This window comes from Macaca fascicularis, chromosome 14 (genome assembly GCF_037993035.2).
Source record: "Macaca fascicularis isolate 582-1 chromosome 14, T2T-MFA8v1.1".
NCBI classification, from domain to species: Eukaryota; Metazoa; Chordata; class Mammalia; order Primates; family Cercopithecidae; genus Macaca; species Macaca fascicularis.
In genome coordinates, this window is record NC_088388.1 from 163,063 (window position 1) to 183,173 (window position 20,111).

The 20,111-nt window shown below is 63.3% G+C and overlaps 3 protein-coding genes across 11 annotated transcripts; 2 read left to right on the top strand and 1 right to left on the bottom strand.

Moving 5' to 3' along the window:
* Positions 1-402: 402 nt before the first annotated feature.
* On the top strand, positions 403-8,258 carry NLRP6 (NLR family pyrin domain containing 6). Its single transcript, XM_074014032.1, has 9 exons — positions 403-431; positions 558-679; positions 819-1,433; positions 1,662-1,700; positions 1,912-3,670; positions 4,526-4,621; positions 5,747-5,917; positions 5,994-6,161; positions 6,739-8,258. The coding sequence occupies exons 1-9, from the start codon at positions 403-405 to the stop codon at positions 6,875-6,877; spliced, it is 3,138 nt and encodes a 1,045-aa protein (XP_073870133.1). The 3' UTR covers positions 6,878-8,258.
* Positions 8,259-9,871: 1,613 nt separating this feature from the next.
* PGGHG (protein-glucosylgalactosylhydroxylysine glucosidase) lies at positions 9,872-16,449 on the top strand. 9 transcript variants are annotated; one of them, XR_006692420.3, is made up of 14 exons: positions 9,872-9,948; positions 10,418-10,828; positions 11,141-11,351; positions 11,422-11,857; positions 12,716-12,835; positions 13,274-13,405; positions 13,667-13,778; positions 13,944-14,016; positions 14,145-14,281; positions 14,372-14,505; positions 14,607-14,702; positions 14,875-14,972; positions 15,125-15,254; positions 15,341-16,449. XR_006692420.3 is itself a non-coding variant. In XM_045372495.3 (14 exons), the coding sequence occupies exons 2-14, from the start codon at positions 10,570-10,572 to the stop codon at positions 15,439-15,441; spliced, it is 2,121 nt and encodes a 706-aa protein (XP_045228430.2). In that variant the 5' UTR covers positions 9,872-9,948; positions 10,418-10,569; the 3' UTR covers positions 15,442-16,449. The 9 variants fall into 9 exon arrangements, 2 of the variants coding, with proteins under 2 accessions (XP_045228430.2, XP_073868756.1); XR_012422848.1 differs by having other exon boundaries at positions 14,448-14,505; positions 15,043-15,254; XR_012422846.1 differs by having other exon boundaries at positions 14,488-14,505; positions 15,043-15,254.
* Positions 16,450-19,096: 2,647 nt separating this feature from the next.
* Positions 19,097-20,111, bottom strand: IFITM5 (interferon induced transmembrane protein 5). The gene is made up of 2 exons (XM_005576715.4): positions 19,890-20,111; positions 19,097-19,309 (listed from the first exon to the last, which is right to left on the bottom strand). Exons 1-2 carry the CDS (start codon positions 20,073-20,075, stop codon positions 19,097-19,099), a joined length of 399 nt encoding a protein of 132 aa, XP_005576772.1. The 5' UTR covers positions 20,076-20,111.

Sequence of the window (20,111 nt, forward strand, 5' to 3'; positions counted from 1 at the left end):
CATGGCACAGTGTGGCACTGAAGCTGCTGGCTCTGAAGATGAGGAGGGAGGCCTCAGGGAGGCGCTGAGCCAGTCACCTCCTTCACAAAACCCACCTTGCTCTGCAGCCGCCTGCTCACAGCCATGCCCCGATGCCACACCCAGGGGTTCTCGGGGAACATTAATGGAATGAAGGAGTAAGAAAATCAAAGGTCACCAAGCCGAGCCCTTAAAGGGCAATGATGTGTGTGCCACAGGGCCCCATGGCATCTCGTGCCAGCTGAGCTGGGGTGTGTGGACCCGGGTAATGCACCCGGCTGGACAACCTCTAAGGCTTGGCTCCATCTCAGCCTGTGAAGGAATCACTTCTCTGACCCCCCCACCTCTGCCCAGGAGTGTTAGAGCCAGGGAGGAAGAGACCCCATGGACGAGCCAGAGGACCCCGGCTCCAGGTGAGTGCTGGCTCCAGGGTGGTCACTGGGAATCAGCTGGTCTCAGCCCTCTGGGGCCTCCAGCTCACCCGCTGACTCCCTCGGGCTCTCCACCCTTGTCGCATCCTTCCCCACCCTCACCCCCAGGCTCAGGAGTCTAAGGACTGCCTCCCCACAGAGGGCATTTGTGGAGTCTGTTGCCCACCAGAGGCTCAGACTCAGGCCCTGGTGCAAGGCCCCCAAGCTGGGCCTCACCAAAAGGCAGCCAGGTGGGGACCCCAGGAAGACAGCCTGGGCCTGGCAGTGTCTGCTGCCATAGAGGCCAGTTCTGCCTCGGCTCGGGAAGAGAGGGAAAAGAAGGAAAGGGAGGAAAGGGGGTTCAGGGTCTCTTGGAAATACCTCCCTCAGGGCATGTGACCTGGCCTGGGGTATGGAAGAACAGAAGCAGAAAGGGAGGTGCAGGGGAGGAAGGTGCCCCCCAGAGCTCAGGTCGGCGGTGGCCAGTGCCCACTTCACCCTCAGAGGGCGAAGAACACCAAGATGCCCCGACCCGGGTCCGGGGACGGAGGAGGGCAAAGTCTGGGGTCACTCCCCGTTGCCCCCTTCCCCCACCCCATGGATCCAGCTTGGCCCGGGGCTCCCTGAGGCCCTGCCCGCGGTGGGTTCTCAAACGCCAGAGTCGGGGGTGGGCGGGGGTCACCCGAGGGCCGCTCCCAGATGACCCACGCCCGCCCGTCTCCAGCACCGGGCTGCGCCTCGCGGTGGCCCGCGAGCTGCTCCTGGCTGCGCTGGAGGAACTGAGCCAAGAGCAGCTGAAGCGCTTCCGCCACAAGCTGCGCGACGTGGGCCCGGACCGACGCAGCATCCCGTGGGGGCGGCTGGAGCGCGCGGACGCCGTGGACCTCGCGGAACAGCTGGCCCAGTTCTATGGCCCGGAGCCTGCGCTGGAGGTGGCCCGCAAGACCCTCAAGAAGGCGGACGCGCGCGACGTGGCGGCGCAGCTCAAGGAGCAGCGACTGCGGCGTGAGTTCCGGGCGGGAGGTCCCTCCTGTCTGGACAGAGGCTGGGCCGCCTTCCTCCCGGCTTCCCCGAGAAGCCCCGGCGCGGCCCCCGACCCCCGCGCGTTTTATCCACAAATTCGCGGGCCCCAGGGGTAGGATCCTGCGTGCTCCTCAGGGTGACTCGGACCCCAGTGGCGCCTTCCCCCGGTTCCCCGCCCTCGGCGGAACCTCACCCCAGTTTCCCTTCCAGGGCTCGGGCCCGGCTCCGCGGCGCTGCTCTCCGTGTCCGGTGGGTCTCTCTTGCTGGGGGGCACGCGTGTCCCAACCCCACTTGGAGGGTCTGGGGGAGGACCGGGGTGGGAGGGCCGCCAGGGGCGTGGGCCGTGGTCCAGTAGAGGAAACTGAGGCCTGAGCAGAGCCGGGGAGGGCGTGGGCTCCCAGAGGGCGCAGCCTGCCCCACCGCCGACCCCTGTCCCCGCGCTGTCTCCCGCTGCGCCCAGAATACAGGAAGAAGTACCGGGAGCACGTGCTGCAGCTGCACGCCCGGGTGAAGGAGAGGAACGCCCGCTCCGTGAAGATCACCAAGCGCTTCACCAAGCTGCTCATCGCGCCCGAGAGCGCCGCCCCGGAGGAGGAGGCGCTGGGGCCTGCGGAGGAGCCCGAGCCGGGGCGCGCGCGGCGCTCGGACACGCACACTTTCAACCGCCTCTTCCGCGGCGACGAGGACGGCCGGCGGCCGCTGACCGTGGTGCTGCAGGGCCCGGCGGGCATCGGCAAGACCATGGCGGCCAAAAAGATCCTGTACGACTGGGCGGCGGGCAAGCTGTACCAGGGCCAGGTGGACTTCGCCTTCTTCATGCCCTGCGGCGAGCTGCTGGAGCGGCCGGGCACGCGCAGCCTGGCTGACCTGATCCTGGACCAGTGCCCCGACCGCGGCGCGCCGGTGCCGCAGATGCTGGCCCAGCCGCAGCGGCTGCTCTTCATCCTGGACGGCGCGGACGAGCTGCCGGCGCTGGAGGGCCCCGAGGCCGCGCCCTGCACAGACCCCTTCGAGGCGGCGAGTGGCGCGCGGGTGCTGGGCGGGCTGCTGAGTAAGGCGCTGCTGCCCACGGCCCTCCTGCTCGTGACCACGCGCGCCGCGTCCCCCGGGAGGCTGCAGGGCCGCCTGTGTTCCCCGCAGTGCGCCGAGGTGCGCGGCTTCTCTGACAAGGACAAGAAGAAGTATTTCTACAAGTTCTTCCAGGACGAGAGGAGGGCCGAGCGCGCCTACCGCTTCGTGAAGGAGAACGAAACGCTGTTCGCGCTGTGCTTCGTGCCCTTCGTGTGCTGGATCGTGTGCACCGTGCTGCGCCAGCAGCTGGAGCTCGGCCGGGACCTGTCGCGCACGTCCAAGACCACCACGTCCGTGTACCTGCTTTTCATCGCCAGCGTGCTGAGCTCGGCTCCGGTAGCCGACGGGCCCCGGGTGCAGGGCGACCTGCGCAATCTGTGCCGCCTGGCCCGCGAGGGCGTCCTCGGACGCAGGGCGCAGTTTGCCGAGAAGCAACTGGAGCAACTGGAGCTTCGTGGCTCCAAAGTCCAGACGCTGTTTCTCAGCAAAAAGGAGCTGCCTGGCGTGCTGGAGACGGAGGTCACCTACCAGTTCATCGACCAGAGCTTCCAGGAGTTCCTCGCGGCACTGTCCTACCTGCTGGAGGACGAGGGGGTGCCCAGGACCGCGGCTGGCGGCGTTGGGACACTCCTGCGTGGGGACGCCCAGCCGCACAGCCACTTGGTGCTCACCACGCGCTTCCTCTTCGGACTGCTGAGCGCGGAGCGGATGCGCGACATCGAGCGCCACTTCGGCTGCGTGGTCTCAGAGCGTGTGAAGCAGGAGGCCCTGCGGTGGGTGCAGGGACAGGGGCAGGGCTGCCCCGGAGTGGCACCAGAGGTGACCGAGGAGACCAAAGGGCTCGAGGACACGGAAGAGCCAGAGGAGGAGGAGGAGGGAGAGGAGCCCAACTACCCCCTGGAGTTGCTGTACTGTCTGTACGAGACGCAGGAGGACGCGTTTGTGCGCCAAGCCCTGTGCCGGCTCCCGGAGCTGGCGCTGCAGGGGGTGCGCTTCTGCCGCATGGACGTGGCTGTTCTGAGCTACTGCGTGAGGTGCTGCCCTGCCGGACAGGCGCTGCGGCTGATCAGCTGCAGACTGGTTGCTGCGCAGGAGAAGAAGAAGAAGAGCCTGGGGAAGCGGCTGCAGGCCAGCCTGGGTGGCAGCAGGTGCGTCTCCAGGGCAGAGATGCTTGCTCTCTTGTGTGTGAGGTGTGTGTGCGGGTGCAAACCTGTGCACCTCAGTGTCCATCTGGCATGGGGAGCACGTCCAGACCAGACCTTGGCTCCCCAAAAGGCAACCACTTGCAAGGCAACCACTGAGTTCCTATCTTCTTCCCCAGGGTGTCCTCACCATGCCCACCCTCAGCCACCCACAACCTATGAAAACTTCCTAGTATGTCCCTACAGCTCTGGCCCAGCTCTTCTTCCCATTATATGTCCTGACAATAAGTTCTGGAACACACGATGCCCTCTGTCCTGAGCCTCTGCACTTGCCCTTCCCTCCACCTAGAATATTCTCAGTTTGCTGCCTGTCCTACAAGTCTGCCCTGGCTCCCCCAGCTGGCTGGGGACCCAACTGGCTCCAGAAGTGCCCTTTTGACCATCCTGCTATGACATCTGCCCCACACCTCCACCAGACCCTCAGCTCCTCCCGGGCAAGGCTTTTGCCAGAGTTCCCTTGAGTTTAGCTCCAATTCAGCCCCTGCCCAGGTGCTTGGCATCTGTTGAGAGGATGAATGTCACGATGTTGGCAGGGACTGGGCCTGGGGACCCAAAGACCCATGTAGGGGATGTGGGTGATACTCAGACACTCCAGGGGGATGGTGCCTGGGCCACAGATGAGTGGTTTTGCTCTGGGTGTGGTGGGGGGAGTGTGAAGGGAGTGACTTCACACTCCTCACCTTCAGCATGGAGGTGAGGAGGAGGGGCAGCTCTGAGACCCCAGGACCAGAGATAGGCAGGAGTCCTTTCTGGGAGGCACTGTGAGGGCCAAGGTGGGCTTCACCTTCCTCTCTCTCCCAGCAGTTCTCGAGGCACCACAAAACAACTGCCAGCCTCCCTTCTTCATCCACTCTTTCAGACAATGACTGACCCGCTGTGCTGTCTGACCAGCCTCACGTGAGTGGCCACACCCCCAGCCCTTCCTGTGGAGCAGACTGAGAGCAGGACGCCCTGGGAGAGACAGAAGTGTGGCCTAGGAAAGAAGGCTGAGGGGTCAGGCCAGAGCCTGAGGCCTGTGGGTGCTGGGACTGGCAGGCTGTCCTCACACAGAGCGGAGGGAGGAGCGGTGGGCGTCTGGAGCTTCATTACCAGGTTAGGTACTGGTAGGAAAAGGTTGGTCCTGGTGTGAGTGGAAAGCAGCGAAGCGTACTGAGGGAGGGATTAGAGAAGACAAGAGTGTATTTTCCTTCTGAAGGAAGGAAACTGCCGTTGGAAACTGCTGGGTTCTTAGAAGCAGTGGAGGAAGGCGTTCAAGCCCAGGCTCCGAAGTCAGGCTGTCTGCAAATCCCAGCCTGCTTCTGTGTGCCCAGTGGCAAGTCCATCTATCCAAGCTTCCATTTCCTGCCCTGTGAAATGGAGCCAGTAGATCTAGAGAGTTGGGGTGAGATTTAATGTGGCCACACATGTACAGTTCTTACATGGCAATAACTTTCCAGTCACTCTTAGCTACCACCAAGTGAGCAGAAAGGAAGAGAAAATCTAGGAACTAGTACTGATGATGAAACAGGTACATCCTACATGGATGGCGACTCAGCAGATTAGCTTGGTACGGGGGTGGGGGTGTGGCAATCTGGACATAAGCATAAGAGCCAAAAAGGTGATCGCATTTGGCTCAGCAATCCTGCTGGTAAACTAAGATGTTCAGCACACCATTATTTATAATGGCAAAAAAAAAAAAAAAAGAGGAGAAACACCACAACTCCCCAACCATCAGGACTGGCCGACGAAATAAACTGAGTCGGCCACCTCAGCTTGGTGGACAATCGTGCGGCAAACATGTTGAAACACGTCTCAGCTCACCAAAGAGCTCGTTGAGAGTGTTGTAGGGAGAAATGGACACAGCTCCCAGGGGTGCGTGGTGACAAAGGGCACGGCAGGCTCTGTGGGGTCCAGCGAGGGATGTGGTGCCAACACATCTCTCAGCTGAACCTTGGGCCACTGGGGAGTGGGCAGTTTATCCAGTTGGAGGTGGTGTGGTGGCTGAGGTGCCCACAGGTAAATCTATGTGCTTCTTGACCACAGGCTGTCCCACTGCAAAGTCCCTGACGCAGTCTGCCGAGACCTCTCTGAGGCCCTGAGGGCAGCTCCGGCACTGACAGAGCTGGGCCTCCTCCACAACAGGCTCAGTGAGGCAGGACTGCGCATGCTGAGTGAGGGCCTAGCCTGGCCCCAATGCAGGGTGCAGACGGTCAGGTGAGGCCTGGCTTGGGAGGGACCATGGGATGCCCCCCCACCACCCCAGCAGCTCCTGAGGTCTGCCCTCCCACAGGGTACAGCTGCCCAGCTCCCAGCAAGGGCTCCAGTACCTGGTGGGCATGCTTCGGCAGAGCCCCGCCCTGACCACCCTGGATCTCAGCGGCTGCCAACTGCCTGCCCCCATGGTGACTTACCTGTGTGCAGTCCTACAGCACCAGGGATGCGGCCTGCAGACCCTCAGGTGGAGGCAGGGTGGGAAGGGTGCTGGGGACACAGCCCGTCAACCCAGGTGGGGGTGGGTGCCTGGGGGCTTCCCTTGAACCCTGAAGAGGAGCCTCTCCCAGGGACCTCCCACGTGACAGAGCTCAAACACCAACCTGGGAGCCCGGCCCTGACAGGCCTGCCCTCTGAAGCCCTGGCCACAGCTCCGGGCCTTGACCACTTTGCCTGACCAAATGTTCATCTGTTGTCTGGTGCCCATGGCCGCACCCTGGGCCAGTGGCCCCGAATACCCTTTTGCCACCCCCAAGGCCTGGCCTCTGCCCCTCCCCTAGCCTCTGACAAACCTCTCAACTGACACCGCCTGTCCCTGAGTGTCTGTGGCACAGCTAAGCCGACAGCCCCGTCACTGACCGCAGCTCGGCTGCTCCCACAGCACTGCCCGCAAGCCCTGGCTGCTCCCACAGCCCTGCCCGCAAGCCCTGGCTGCTCCCACAGCCCTGCCCGAAAGCCCTGGCTGCTCCCACAGCCCTGCCCGAAAGCCCTGGCTGCTTTCCCCCACCGCTGACCCTGCTTCTGCTCTGTGTGTGTGGCTGCAGGCTGACCTCTGTGGAGCTGAGTGAGCAGTCACTACAGGAGCTTCAGGCTGTGAAGAGAGCAAAGCCGGATCTGGTCATCGCACACCCAGTGCTGGACGGCCACCCAGAATCTCCCAAGGAACTCGTCTCAACCTTCTGAGGCACTGGTGGCCAGAGCAGGGTGGAAGACCCTAGTCAAAGTCCCTATGGAGAGAACGGCCCATTCCAAGCGCGGGAGGACATTGCTCTCAGCCTCTGGGAAACTTCTGAGCTGAGAGGCCCCGGACAGGCATGTGGGAGGCCCAGACATGGCACCCTGCCCCGTCCAGGACAGGTCCAGGATCTGCCCCTCTCTCCATACTCTGGGGGACTCCTTCTCCCCCGGCCTCACCACTACTGCACCCACCTTCCTCTCCTGGGCCCCTCCAGCCATTCCCCTTGAAGACACCCCCCAACCAACCCAAGCCACAATAATGATGGTGAGAGCTCCTACCTGGGGCACAATGACCCTTCTCTGCCCAACCCCCATCTGCAGTGTGGCCCAGCAGCCCCCAGGACTGTGCCCCTGTAGACCGAAGGTAGGCAGGTCACCGTCCCTCCCTGTTAGGAATGAGACCATCCCTGAGGCTGTGGCCCAGGCCCAGAGGTGTCCAGGGTCTGAGATCTTTGGGAAGGGAGACTAGGGCAGGGTAGAGACAGAGCAGAACCCCCGTGCTGGGTGGGAGGCATGACCACATGGCGGGTGAGCAGCCCCCATGCACTGATGATAAATTCTCCTGTGCACTCATTTCTGTTGGCTTCTATTACACCTGGCCAGGCATGGTGCAATCCAGGTCGGTGCTCACAGTCTTTCCAGCATCCCACTTTGACAGGGCAGGATGGTGGCCCCCAGTTCCTCAATGAGGAAAGTGAGTCTCAGGGGGCAGGCTGACTGCAGAAAGCGCTGTGACAAGGGCCTTGATGGACAGGACCAGCAGCGGACAGTCCTTGAATCCTGGTGTCTTCTCTGCTCAACCCTACTGGGCTGCTGAGACTCCAGTCTGAGTGGGGAGGTGGGGGAGACTCTAGATTCAGCCCCATCACTTCCGAGGGGAAATCTCCTACTATAATCCACTTTCAAACTCCATTTCTTCATATCACAAAACACAAAAAAACCCTGTCCTCCTAGACTTGGCATTCTAGGTAGGAAGACAAACATCTACATGATACATAGTATAATACTATATATATATGTGCTACATACACAACACATATGTATGTGATACACAGCGCAATAGCACAAATACGTATATTATACGTATACGTGTGCCAGGTGTGGTGGCACGTGCCTGTCGTCCCGGATACTCAGGAGGCTGAGGCAGGAGTTCGAGGCTTGAGCCTAGAGTTTGAGGATGCAGTGAGCTATTAGGTTGGTTGGAAAGTAAGCAAAAACCGCAATCACTTCTGCAACAACCTAATATGATTTTGCCGCTGTGCTCTGGCGTGGGCCACAGAGAGACCCCATCTCTAACAAGTAAATAAATGTGTCTCTGATACATAAATACACACCACAATCAATAGGCCTATGATGCCTAAACAAGTAACGATGCAATAAAGATGCACAGGTAGGGCTGATAACTGCTGCGGAGGAAAGTAAGGCAGAGCCTGGGACTGGTGGGAATGGAGCCAGGGTTTCCTGTTGCATGAAAGGGGGGTCTGAGGAAGTCTCATTGAGGACTGGCCATTTGAAACCCCAAAGGAGTGAGGGGCAAGCCCCGAAGAGGTCTTGAGAAAAAGTGCTTCAGACAATGATGCTGCCAGAGCAAGCCAGGCAGGGGAGTGTGCTTGGAAAGTTCTAGAAGCAGCAAGGAAGCCAGGTAGCCGCAGTGGGGTAGGGGAAGGCGGCAGCGGCAGCGGGGAGATGAGGTCAGGGAACCAAGGCAGGTGCAGGAGAGGGTTTGCGGGTGGAGCTTGTATGAGGAGCGCTTTTGGCCCATCCTCAGGGAGTTGGGTGCCATGACTGCGTTCTGGGCAGAGTGCAGGGTCTGCCTTAAATGTTGGGGGGGGGTCTGTTCACAACAAAAGCAGAACTTGGGAGCGACTGAGCCACTCCAGGAGGAGGTGTGGGCGGATGGAGGTGGAGCCACAGGACCTGCCCATGGGTTGAATGGAGTGTGGGTGAAGACGGGCAGAGGTAAACCAGGGTTCTTGGCCTGGGCAGCACGACGGGTGCAGTTATCCTCACCTGTGCTGGGGAGGCTGTGGGAGCAGCAGGCTTCCGAGCACGTGTTGGGCTCCGGCGTCTCTGGCTGCACCCAGTGGTCAGGACAGGGACATGAGGGCCGGGTCAGGGAGCGTGAGATACAGGGACAAGCGGGCCCAGGGCTGAGCCCAGCAGTGTCCAGGTGGGCGGTGGCGTTGGGATGGGAATTGGGAACTGCACGGGTGGTTGCAGGAGGATGGAAAAACCCAAACAACAGCTAGAACAGGACCGAGGCAAAGGAACCGCAGGATAACAGAAAACCCCAAATGAGGGCGAGAAAATGGCCAAAACCCCGTGCGAGGGACACGTCCATGACCCTCCCGGCAAAAACCCCAATGAGGGAGAAAGGAGGCAGTCACGGCGGGGGCCGGGGTGTCCCTGAAATCCCCTTCTTTTCCAGAATCCCTAGAGATTATTCCGCCCCCAAGGAGGAGACCCAAGCTCCGCGGAGCGCGGCGGGTCTGCGTCTTCGCTTCTCCTCCTGCCTCTCGCTTCCTCCGACCCCACCCTGAGTTCTTTCCCCTGACGGTGTCGAGAACCCGGGCGCCGGCTGGGGCTGGGGTCTCACTGGCATCGGAGCCCCCCGAGCCCCCCGGCAGCAGCGAGGCGAAGACCCGGGTGGAGGCGGCCGGGAGGGCGCAGGGGGAGGGAGGAGGCGCGGGAGGGAAGCCCCGGCCCGCGGGCCCCACCCACAGCCCCCCGGACACAGCTCCGGGTCCCGGCTCGAGCTCCGCGCACTCAGGGCGCAGCGTGCGGGAAGGCCCCGGACGCGACCCAGGGGAGCCGGGGCTGCAGCCGCGAGTCCACGTCCCGCCCCCGGGCCAAGCGACCGCCCCCGCCGCCCAGCGACCGCCCGGGCCCTCGGGGGCGGGGACCGCGGGCCTTCCTGGTGGCGCGGCAGCCGGGCGGCTCCTCCTTCCCCCGGCCCTGGCGTGGAGCAGAGGGACACAGGTTTCCACGCTGGCGCCCGGCGACCGGGTGGGGCTGCGGTGAGTCCCAGAGGCCCCCGCCCCGCAGCTCCAGGCTTCCTCCCCGCTGCCCCCCGCCCGCCGCCCTCCCAGCCTCCAGTCGCCCCCCTCCAGCGACTCCAGCCGCCCCATCCTCCCTCCCGACCCCCGCCTGCCCCAGTCGCCCACACCCCCGAGACCCCCACCCGCCCAGTGCCCCATCCCCCCAGGGCCCCTGGCAGCCCCAGACTCCCTCCCCCATCCCGCCCAGCGCTCCCCCTCACCACACCCACCCCGCCCTCGTCCCCACTTCCACTTCCCACCGACAGACGCAGGTCCCGACCTCAGAGGGTGGGGGCAAGACCGGGGTTATGGGGGCGGTCGTTGGGAAAGCAGGGTTAGGACTGGAATCTAAGGTGCCAGGTGGGAGAGACAAACTTAGGGACTCAGCTGGGCTCCCGGAGATCAACCTCAGGGGTCTGAGCTCCGTTCCTGGGCGTTTTCCTCCTAGGAGGGGCCTCAGGAAAATCGGGGCTGCCCAGCTGGTTCTGCAACTCCCCCCAGTTCTGAGGGAGGCTTCAGGGGATTACAGACGGTCTCAAGAGGGCGGCTCAGCCAGTCCCGGGGCCCCTGAATCCCCATCAGGCCGCTCAGGCCCAGCCCATGGAGGACTCCGGCGAGGACCCCACCACGTTTGCTGCCCACTCTCTGCCCAGTGACCCCCGTCTCTTGGCCACTGTGACCAACGCATACCTGGGCACACGAGTGTTTCATGACACGCTGCACGTGAGCGGCGTGTACAATGGGGCTGGCAGGGACACGCACCGGGCTGTGCTGCCCAGCCCCCTCAACGTCCGGCTGGAGGCCCCTGCAGGGATGGGGGAGCCGCTGACCGAGACCTTTGCCCTAGACACCAACACAGGTATCGCCGCCTGGCCTGCCTCACCCCTGCCCCAGACATTGTTCCAGGCCAGTGGGGGAAATCCCACCAGCACCTCCTGAGTTTACACAGGAAGTCTCACTAACACAGGAGGCCCCAGAGGCCCGCAGAGTCCCCCTTTCCCTCTGCCTGGAGGCCTCCTGTGCAGCTGTAGCAAGAAAGAGCAGCCCAGGGTCCGGAGGGATCTGCCTCATTGTGGGGAGAGGCCACGGTGGGGGGTCCACTCCTGCCCCAGGGAGGCCTTAGCTTGGCCACCCACCTGGAGTGGTCCTGCCTTCCCTTCTGCCTCCCCAGGCTCCTTTCTTCACACCCTGGAGGGCCCCCACTTCCGGGCCTCGCAGTGCATCTATGCGCACCGCACACTGCCCCACGTCCTGGCTTTCCGTGTGTCCATCGCCCGCCTGTCCCCGGGGAGCGGGCCCATCACGCTGCTGCTGTCCTCAGCCTTCTCCCCGGAAAGCCCAGACCTGGACCTGCACCAGGGTCCTGACTTCCAGGGAGCCCGGTAAGGAGGGGGCTGGATTTGCGGCCAGGGAGTTCAGGAGGGAGCTCATCCCTGAGCCATACTCTCACAGGTACCTGTATGGCCACACCCTCACCCCTGAGCAGCCCGGGGGGCCACAGCAGGAGGTACACATGCTGTGGACACCAGCACCCCCAGACCTGACCCTTGGGGAAGGTGAGGAGGAAAGGACATGGGACTTCCTGACGGTGGTGGGCGGCAGCCGGGCTGAGGCTCAGGCCTGCCTCACTGAGGCCCTGCAGCTGCAGGCCAGGGGAGCTCTGTACACGGCTCACGCACAGGCCTGGGCCCAACTCTGGGCAGAATGTGGCTTGGACATGGTGGGGCCCCTGCCGCTGCGCCAGGCCCTGCGTGGCTCCCTCTACTACCTGCTCAGTGCCCTACCCCAGCCCAAGGCCCCAGGATACATCTGCCATGGCCTCAGTCCTGGGGGCCTCTCCAATGGGAGCCGTGAGGAATGCTACTGGGGCCACGTCTTCTGGGACCAGGTGAGCATTGTACACCCAGCACCAGCCACACAGCAGGCGACACATGGAGGTCCACGGTCTCTGCCCTCCCTGGCATCAGGGCTGTGGCTGGGGAAGCACAGGGTCTGTGGCAAAAGGGAAGGGGCCTGGAAAAGGTGGCATCTCAACAGGAGGGTGGCAGAGGAGTGATCTAGGTGAGGGGAATGGAAGGTGCAGAGACCAGAACTGAGAGGGCCTGAGGCACCTGCCAGGGCGTGGGGAGGGGCCCCCACCAAGGCGAGAAGGGCTGCAGACCCAGGTCGCCAGGGTTTATAGGCAGCAGTGTGGTGCTTGGCGTTTACCTGAGGGCCAGTGAGCTGCAGAGACCTATCAGGACGGGGACCTGTGGGGACTGGGAATACCTGTGTGGCTGCTGCGTGGAGCCCGGTGCTGGAGGCCGGCGAGGGTGACGGGGACACTGAGGGCACAGGGTAGAGGGGCGTGATGGCTGCTGGGCATGCAGGTGTCGAGAGTGACGGCGCTGGGGCTGAGCCTTCCTGTGCCGCTACTGTGGCGTTTCTTTGATGAGGCTCCCAGAGGCGTTCACTGCGGGCCGGCCGGCCTGAGGCCGCCCATGCCCATATTCCGGCCGAGCCTCGGAGGCCACACAAACTCTGGCTGGGGAGGCGAAGTGTGGGGCTGAGGACCAGAACTCCAGGAGCCTCTGGGCTGGAGACAGAACTGGGTGGGCAGGTGGGGAGGGTCTGCAGATCTGAGTGGGCAGCAGAGGAGGAACCCAGCAGGCGCCAGCAATGGAGCTCTGCCAGGGCGGAACGTGGCCAGCAGGGGCGGGAGCAGTGAGGGCCTGTCCGGTGCTAGAACGAGGGACTGTGCTCTCAGGACCTCTGGATGTTCCCGAATATCCTGATGTTCCACCCCGAAGCCGCTAGGGCCATCCTGGAGTACCGCATCCGCACGCTGGGCGGGGCCCTGGGGAATGCCCAGAACCTGGGCTACCAGGTGAGGGGACCTGGGCACTGGCCACAGGGCCTTGCAGGGCCTGCAGCCCCCACACCCCTCCCAGGCGTGTATCCCTCTCCCCAGGCCCCCTCTCTGGACAGAGCTGGGATGTCCTAGATTCCCCACCCTGAGGCTTGTGGGGCCTCAGCAGTGTCCCCCCCGCACCTGAGAGAGAGAGGAGGTGGGAACCGCAGCAGGGCTGGGACCCCACTTTGGCCCAGGACCCCCTGGGGTGAGCCAGGGTCAGCACTGGGTGAGAACTGGGCAGAAGCTACGTGGCCCCCAGTGAGGACGTGCAGTGGGCACTTCTCGCAGTAGCATCCACCAGGGTACGTGGTGCAGGCCGTGCCCCCCTCCTCCAGGGCAAGGGCATGGGAAAGTTGATGGGCCACCCCTCACCTCCAACAAGGCCAAGTCTGCCCCCTCCCAACCCCTCAGGGAGCCAAGTTTGCCTGGGAGAGTGCAGGCTCCGGCCTGGAGGTTTGCCCTGAGGACATTTATGGAGCCCAGGAGGTCCATGTCAATGGGGCCGTGGTGTTGGCCTTCGAGCTGTACTACCATACCACCCAGGTGAGGTGGGCCTGCCCCCCATTCCTGCAAGGGGGCCAGGCAGCTGGTGTAGTCCCCACTCCTCGTGGACTATCTGGGGCCGGTCCTGGGAAGCTGGCTGAGGACGGGTGTCTCAGTGCCAGGCCCTGTTTGGGGCCGGTCCTGGAAAGCTGGGGCTGAGGACAGTTGTCTCAGTGCCAGGCCTTGCTTCTGGGCACAGACAGGCCACTGGGAATGAGAGTGACTGGGGCCCTGGCCTCTGTGCCGTCTCCTGCTCCCCAGGACCTGCAGCTCTTTCGAGAGGCTGGTGGCTGGGACGTGGTCAGGGCTGTGGCCGAGTTTTGGTGCAGTCGTGTGGAGTGGAGCCCCAGGGAGGAGAAGTACCACCTGAGGGGTGAGGGCCACGGTGGGGAGGGGCTCAGGGAGGAAGGGTGGATGTTCCCAGACTCGGCAGATGTTTTCAGACACCTCACGTGTGCCAGCCCCACGCTGACCGCCGGCGTGGAGGGAAGGCCTCTGAGGCTCTGCACTGAGCACCATCTTGGACTTGTGTGTCCAGGAGTCATGTCCCCCGACGAGTACCATTCAGGGGTCAACAACTCTGTGTACACCAACGTCCTGGTCCAGAACAGGTCAGACAAGATCCCCTCACCTCACCCCGCCCCTGCCCCAGCTGGAGACCTGCCCCAGTGCCCCCACTCGGCAGGCAGCAGCTGGAAGCGCAGGGGTTGCAGCCTCCCCCACCTACCTCCACCTCCAGCCTGCGCTTTGCTGCTGCCCTGGCCCAGGACCTGGGTCTGCCCGTCCCCAGCCAGTGGCTGGCAGTGGCTGACAAGATCAAGGTACCCTTTGATGTGGAGCAGAACTTCCACCCGGAGTTCGATGGGTATGAGCCTGGTGAGTGACCCCTTCAAGGCCTCCTCCCCTGCCGTCAAGACCCTCGAGTCTGTCCTGGAACACCCCCCAATCAGCAGCACCTCCACGTAGGAGAGGTGGTGAAGCAGGCAGATGTCGTGCTCCTGGGATACCCCGTCCCCTTCTCCCTGAGTCCTGATGTTCGCAGGAAAAACCTGGAGATTTACGAGGCTGTGACATCCCCCCAGGGCCCCGCCATGACCTGGGTGAGCACCCTGGGGCTGGGGGGTTCCTGCCTCAGTGGCTTCAGTCTTCTCTGCCCACGCAGTGGGCCTCACCCCGTGTGTCCTCTTACCTCTGACCGCAGAGCATGTTTGCTGTGGGCTGGATGGAGCTGAAGGACACAGCGCGGGCCCGGGGCCTCCTGGACAGGAGCTTTGCCAGCATGACTGAACCCTTCAAGGTCAGCCTGGCCACGCCTGCCTCCACTGGGCCCCTCGTGGTGGGAGTGGAGCCCGGCCTCGGAGCAGGCACGGCAGGGTGCACCCCTGGAGCTTCCTGCCGGATCTTGGGACAGCAGCCCAGAGAGGACGGTGTCCGGGGGGTCCTGGTGTCAGCTGCCCTTGCCCCTGCAGGTGTGGACGGAGAATGCAGACGGGTCAGGTGCTGTGAACTTCCTGACAGGCATGGGGGGCTTCCTGCAGGCGGTGCTCTTTGGGTGCACGGGGTTCAGGTAAGTGCAGAGGCTGGCAGGGGGCAGCCCATACCCCCACCTGCCGCCTCACAAACCTCTCCTCCCGCAGGGTCACCCGAGCAGGTGTGACCTTTGACCCCGTGTGTGTGTCGGGGATCTCCAGAGTGAGCGTCTCTGGCATCTTCTACCAGGGAAACAAGCTCAACTTCTCTTTCTCCGAGGACTCCGTGAGCGTGGAGGTCACGGCCCGAGCAGGGCCCTGGGCTCCCGGCCTGGAGGCTGAGCTGTGGCCGTCCCAGGCCCGCCTCTCCCTGTTGCCAGGTAGAAGACCACCCCAGCCCCCAAGAGAAGAGCCCAGGCACCTGTGACCACAGGCTGTGCCCCTCAGCCTGCCTCTCTCCCTACAGGACACAAGGTCTCCTTCCCCCGCTCGGCTGGCCAGATACAAAGGTCACCCGCGAATCTGCCTGGGAGTTCCAGCTCCGGGTTCCCTGGGAGGACTTTTTGAAGATGTTGGGTACTGCTCCAGAGCCGCAGGGCCCCCTCTGGGTCACCCTTGTCGGTCCCTCCAGCCCCACTGAGTCACTCACCGTGGACCCTGCCCCTGAACAGTCAGGAACGTTGGCTTCAGAAATGCCTCTTCCTTCCCTCTGGCCACTCCTGCACCCACTCCTCCTGGGCACCCTCCTAGCCTGCCACCCCTCACCTGCAGCCAGGCTCCCAGGGAAGGTCCACGCTGCTTGGCCTGAGTTCAAGGCGTTCTGCCTGTGGCCTGGACTCCCGTGGACCCCCGTGGGCAGGTAGCTTCCCCGTGGCATCCCCACGCCACCTCTGCCTGCCCCTGTGGACTGATGCTGTCACACACCGTCCCATGGCACCGCCCCGAGCTCCTGAAGCCAGGGTCTGAGCCGACATCACCTCTGGCCTCTCATCCCCTACTCTCCTGAGAGCCGTGGTCACAGCGGCCGGCCGCTCTGCTGAGAAGGCAGAGAGGCAGGTGCAGGCCTCAGCGGGGACAGCAGGGATAAGGGCACGAAGGAAGGAGACTCGGCCCCCTTCAGAATTCCTCCAGACTCTCAGGTGCAGCTTTGCCAAAAAGGAACTTTTCACGCCATGCGGCTGTGGAACTTAGTCTCAATCCCAGGCTCCTCTTGACTCTGGGCAGCTTTAATCAGGTTGGGCGGCCTCTGCCACAGCGTGGGGTGGGATGGCCGTCTTTCCTCAACCATGCAGCTTGTGAGGACGGGTGGGGGAGTGGGAAGTGGGAAGTCACCAGAGAACAGGAGAGGGATTTGAGAGCGAGACCCCAGCGCTCTCCACAGACCAGCCAGAGGGGCTGGAGCCAGACGTGCATGGGTTCAAGGCCCTGGCCCTGCCCAGCCTCTGTCTTGGGGCCTCAGCCCCAGTTTCCCAAGAACAAGATGTGACGGCGTCTGCCGCCGAAACCCTGATGAGGACCAGGCCCCCTGCTCTGCAGTCAGCCTGAGGAATTAAAGCTTTGGTGCTGGGAAGAGCATTGTTCCTCCGAGGAATTGTGCTTCCTTCCTTCTGAAGTAAGGGCCGTGCCCGGGGCCCCATTTCTCCTTCCACTTGGGTCGGGAAGCGCAGCAACTTTGAGGCTCACGCTGAGAAACGTGGGTCCCCTCGCGTCTGCACCTCCCTCCTGCACTGGTGCTGCCGCCGCACCCTGTCCTCAGAGTCTCCTTCGGATGGAGACTCAGGGAGGGAGGGAGGGAGGCAAGGACGCCTGTGGAAACCTCTTCCAGGCAGCTCTGGGGTCTGGGGATCAGGAGGCCTGGGTCTCCCAAGGCCTGTCTCTGCCACTCTCAGCGGCTGCCAGAAGCAGTGTGTGGGGGATGCGTGTCTCCAGTGCAGCGCACCCGCGGCCGAGACCAGCACTCAGAGGTTGGCCAGGAGTTCTCTCAGGTGCCCTGACAGGAGCCGCGTAGAGTGCAGATGGCTGAGACCTGTGGACACTGGGTGTCTTACGGCAGCTTGCTTGCTGGGGCTCACGGCCACAGTGGAGAGGGGCTGCGGGTCAGGGTGCAGCCCAGCGTGCGGTCCAGTGCCGGGCGCGAGCCTTGGGGAATGCAGCCTGATGCCTCCATGTGGCTCCCCAGTCCCCTACAGGCTCCCTCAGCTGCAGAGCTGGGTCCCATCCAACGCTGTCACTGGGCAGCGAGAGGCAGGTTCCCCGAGGGAAGCATGGGCCCCTTCTCCCACCAGGGTTGTCCCAGCAGGAGCTCATCTTTGCAGTCCCAGAGCCAGGGTGATGTGTGCACAGGTGTCAGGTCGGTCGGTAGCCCTGTGCCTGCAGGAGAAATGTGGCCTGAAACCTGCTGCATGTGCATGCCACACGGGTGTGTGGTCACCTCTGCACATCCTGAGGTGACCTTTTTGGGGGGTTGTGATGGCCAGTGCATGTGTGCCAGCCTGGCTGGTCAGGGTTCATCCGCCTGCCCAGGAGTCTGAGCCTGAGGCAGGGAGGTGCTGGTGACTGTTCCCCCAAGGTGGCTCACCCACAGCACTGGGCATGGGCCAGGTCGTCCCTGCCCCTCAGTAAGCCTGGGGACTGGCAGACCGTCTCATCCCTGGGGACATGTATCCAGCCACACATGGGCTGACCCCCTCCCAGCCTCAGCATCCAACACAGTTTGGTCCCTTCTCAGGCCATCCTGGGGCTCAGGGCTGGCACACTGTCTCTATCCCAAGGCAAGCATAGGTGGGCACACTGCCCTTGTCCTTGGTCCACCGTGAGACTGGGCTGGGCTGGCTGGGCCTGCACTCAGAGTCCTGGCCACACCTGCTGTCGGCTGCAGGCATATCACAGATAGGGAGCACTGCCCAGGGCTCCAAGTAGACCAACTAGATAAAGATTCCCACCCACAGCCCAGGAAGATCCGGCAGGCAAGGGTGAGGGAAGGGCCCCGGGGTGGGGTGCTCAGAATCCCAGGCCACTCTGCGGTTAAGCACCACCTCCTGGCAATGGCTGGCCTCAACGAGGCCCCAGGGCCTCCCTGCAGCCCGCGGTGTGCATGTCCCTGGCACTCTCCCATCACCAGGCTGTGGTGGGGGTGTGTGGGGAGGCAGTGGTGCACAATGCAGGTAAAATCATATGAGAACATGCGCCCCATGGTGCATGCACCCATACACCAAGGGACTCAGTGCAGGTAAAATAATGTGAGAACAAGCATCCAGCACCAGCGGACTCAGAAAATGTCACACACACACCCATTTTCTGTCTTTCTGGATAGTTTGGTTGGTGTGTGTGTGAGAGAGAGAAAGGGGAGCTGCTATCCTGCCCACATGTGTATGTGTGTGTATCCAGCCCCGCCCATGGGATGGTCCCCGCCCTGCCTTCCCAGTCACCCTCCCTGGCCCAGGAGGGAGGGAAACCGCCGTGGGGACTGGGATTTCTCAGAATTAAGGGGGCGCGCAGGGTCATGGGGACAGACAGAATGACCCAGAAGGAAGGAGGCGTACACCAGACCCCAGATGGGGCCCACACACAGGCACGGACCCTCACGCAGACTTCGAGCACGCACACGCATGTGCACAGAGATGGGGCGGGCACACGTGGAGTTGGGACGCACCCATGATGTTCTGGGGCACAGGCCACTAAACCACAGAGCAGCAGAGATCAAAGGCCTGGGCTTCAAACTTAGTTTAAAATACTCTGGGCCTCCACCCCATAAGCCACAGGCCGCCAGTGGCTGAGAGAAGCGGGCAGTGGGGGCAGGGCAGGGCTGCCAGGGGCACTCGCACCGTTCACTCAGGGTCGGCCGTGGCATTTGGCTTTGCTGGTCCCTAGGGCAGCTCCTTCCCCCACACTAGGCAGGAAAGAGGCCCAGGCGGCACTTTCTGGAACCAGGCACTTTTAATCGTAGAACCGAGGGGCCTGGAGTGTGAGGAGGGAGGGGCAGGGCTGGGGGCAGAGTTAGGGCCCGGGAACCCCCAGGTTAGGGTGAGGACCCTGGGGTCTGACTGGGTCAGCGTTAGGTGCCCATGTTGGGGCTGGAGGGCCCCAGGTTCAGGATGGGGCAGGGATGGAGGCCCCACAGAAGGAGGGCCGGGCTCCCGGGAGTCAGTATTGAGCCCCAGGGGCAGCAGCCTGGGGTCAGTGTCCTGGGGCTGGGACAGGACCCAGATCAGGACCCAGCCTGTCAGTCATAGTCCCCATCGTCAAATTTGGTGCTGAAGAAGGCGGCAGAGTCCTTGGCCAGCCGGGCCAGGTGCAGGGCACCAGTCACCACCAGCCCCAGGAGCAGCAGGGGCGGCACCAGCGTCCACATCGCGGCCAGGATGTTGTAGCACTTGGCCTTGGAGCCAAAACGCCGCGCCGCTTCCAGGTCGCCAACCACCTTCTGATCTCGGGCCTGCAGAGAGACCGCAGGGCCAGATGGCTTTGTGTCCTTGGGGCCTGGGGGCCATTCCCCACCCCCACCCAGGGCACCTGGAAGGCCCCTGCTGGACCCAAAATCTGGATGGAGGGTTGTGGCCTGAGGAGATACTCCCCGGGGCCCCAGCTATGGACCCAGGGGCCCTCCCAGGCCAGTGTCAGCCTATCAGAGTTCTCTACGGGTGAGGGTCCTCCAGGGTGCAGAGACACCCCCAACCCTGCCACCCAGGAGCTGAAGTCAAAGGGACCTCTGTTCCAGGAGACCCCAGCACGTGAAACCCCTTGATTGCAGAGACCTCTGTGGGTGCCTCCCATGGCCTCTGTGCTCTTGGACGCGCCAGACCCCCTTAAGAAGAGGCCCCGTGTTTAATGGAGAGGCCCCTGGCCTTGCCTTCCTGAGGAGCTCCTTCCAGGCCATACTGATGGTGTCCCCTTCACAAGCGGTACCCACAGAGCCCCTCAGACAAGCGGAGCCCCCCGCCGCCCCCAGCACGGTGAAGACCCCCCACGGAGCTCCCCACCCGTCCCCCACCCACCTTGGTAGGGCCCCCGCCCACCTTGATGGAGTAGGCCAGCGCCAGGAAACCAAGGCAGCACAGGTTCAGATAGAGGGTGCTGAACACTGACCAGATCAGGTGGTCTCGAGGTGGGGGGTGCGGGGCCCCCAGTGTGAGGGCTGTGTGGGCACGGGCCTTGCTGGGCGTGGGGGCCCGGGGGTCCTCGCGGGGATACGCGGTGTCCATGGGTTCCAGCGCCGTCTCTTCCACACTTAGACTGGT

Excerpts from the sequence above, each read along its gene's own strand:
- NLRP6 (XM_074014032.1), top strand. The coding sequence starts at position 403 with ATGGACGAGCCAGAGGACCCCGGCTCCAG. Across the intron at positions 1,434-1,661 it reads CAAGGAGCAGCGACTGCGGC|GGCTCGGGCCCGGCTCCGCG; the intron begins GTGAGTTCCGGG and ends TTTCCCTTCCAG. Across the intron at positions 1,701-1,911 it reads GGCGCTGCTCTCCGTGTCCG|AATACAGGAAGAAGTACCGG; the intron begins GTGGGTCTCTCT and ends CGCTGCGCCCAG.
- PGGHG (XM_045372495.3), top strand. The coding sequence starts at position 10,570 with ATGGAGGACTCCGGCGAGGACCCCACCACGTTTGCTGCCCACTCTCTG. Across the intron at positions 14,506-14,606 it reads AGGGCCCCGCCATGACCTGG|AGCATGTTTGCTGTGGGCTG; the intron begins GTGAGCACCCTG and ends CTCTGACCGCAG. Across the intron at positions 14,973-15,042 it reads TTTGGGTGCACGGGGTTCAG|GGTCACCCGAGCAGGTGTGA; the intron begins GTAAGTGCAGAG and ends CTCCTCCCGCAG.
- IFITM5 (XM_005576715.4), bottom strand. The coding sequence starts at position 20,075 with ATGGACACCGCGTATCCCCGCGAGGACCCCCGGGCCCCCACGCCCAGC. Across the intron at positions 19,310-19,889 it reads CGCTGGCCTACTCCATCAAG|GCCCGAGATCAGAAGGTGGT; the intron begins GTGGGCGGGGGC and ends GTCTCTCTGCAG.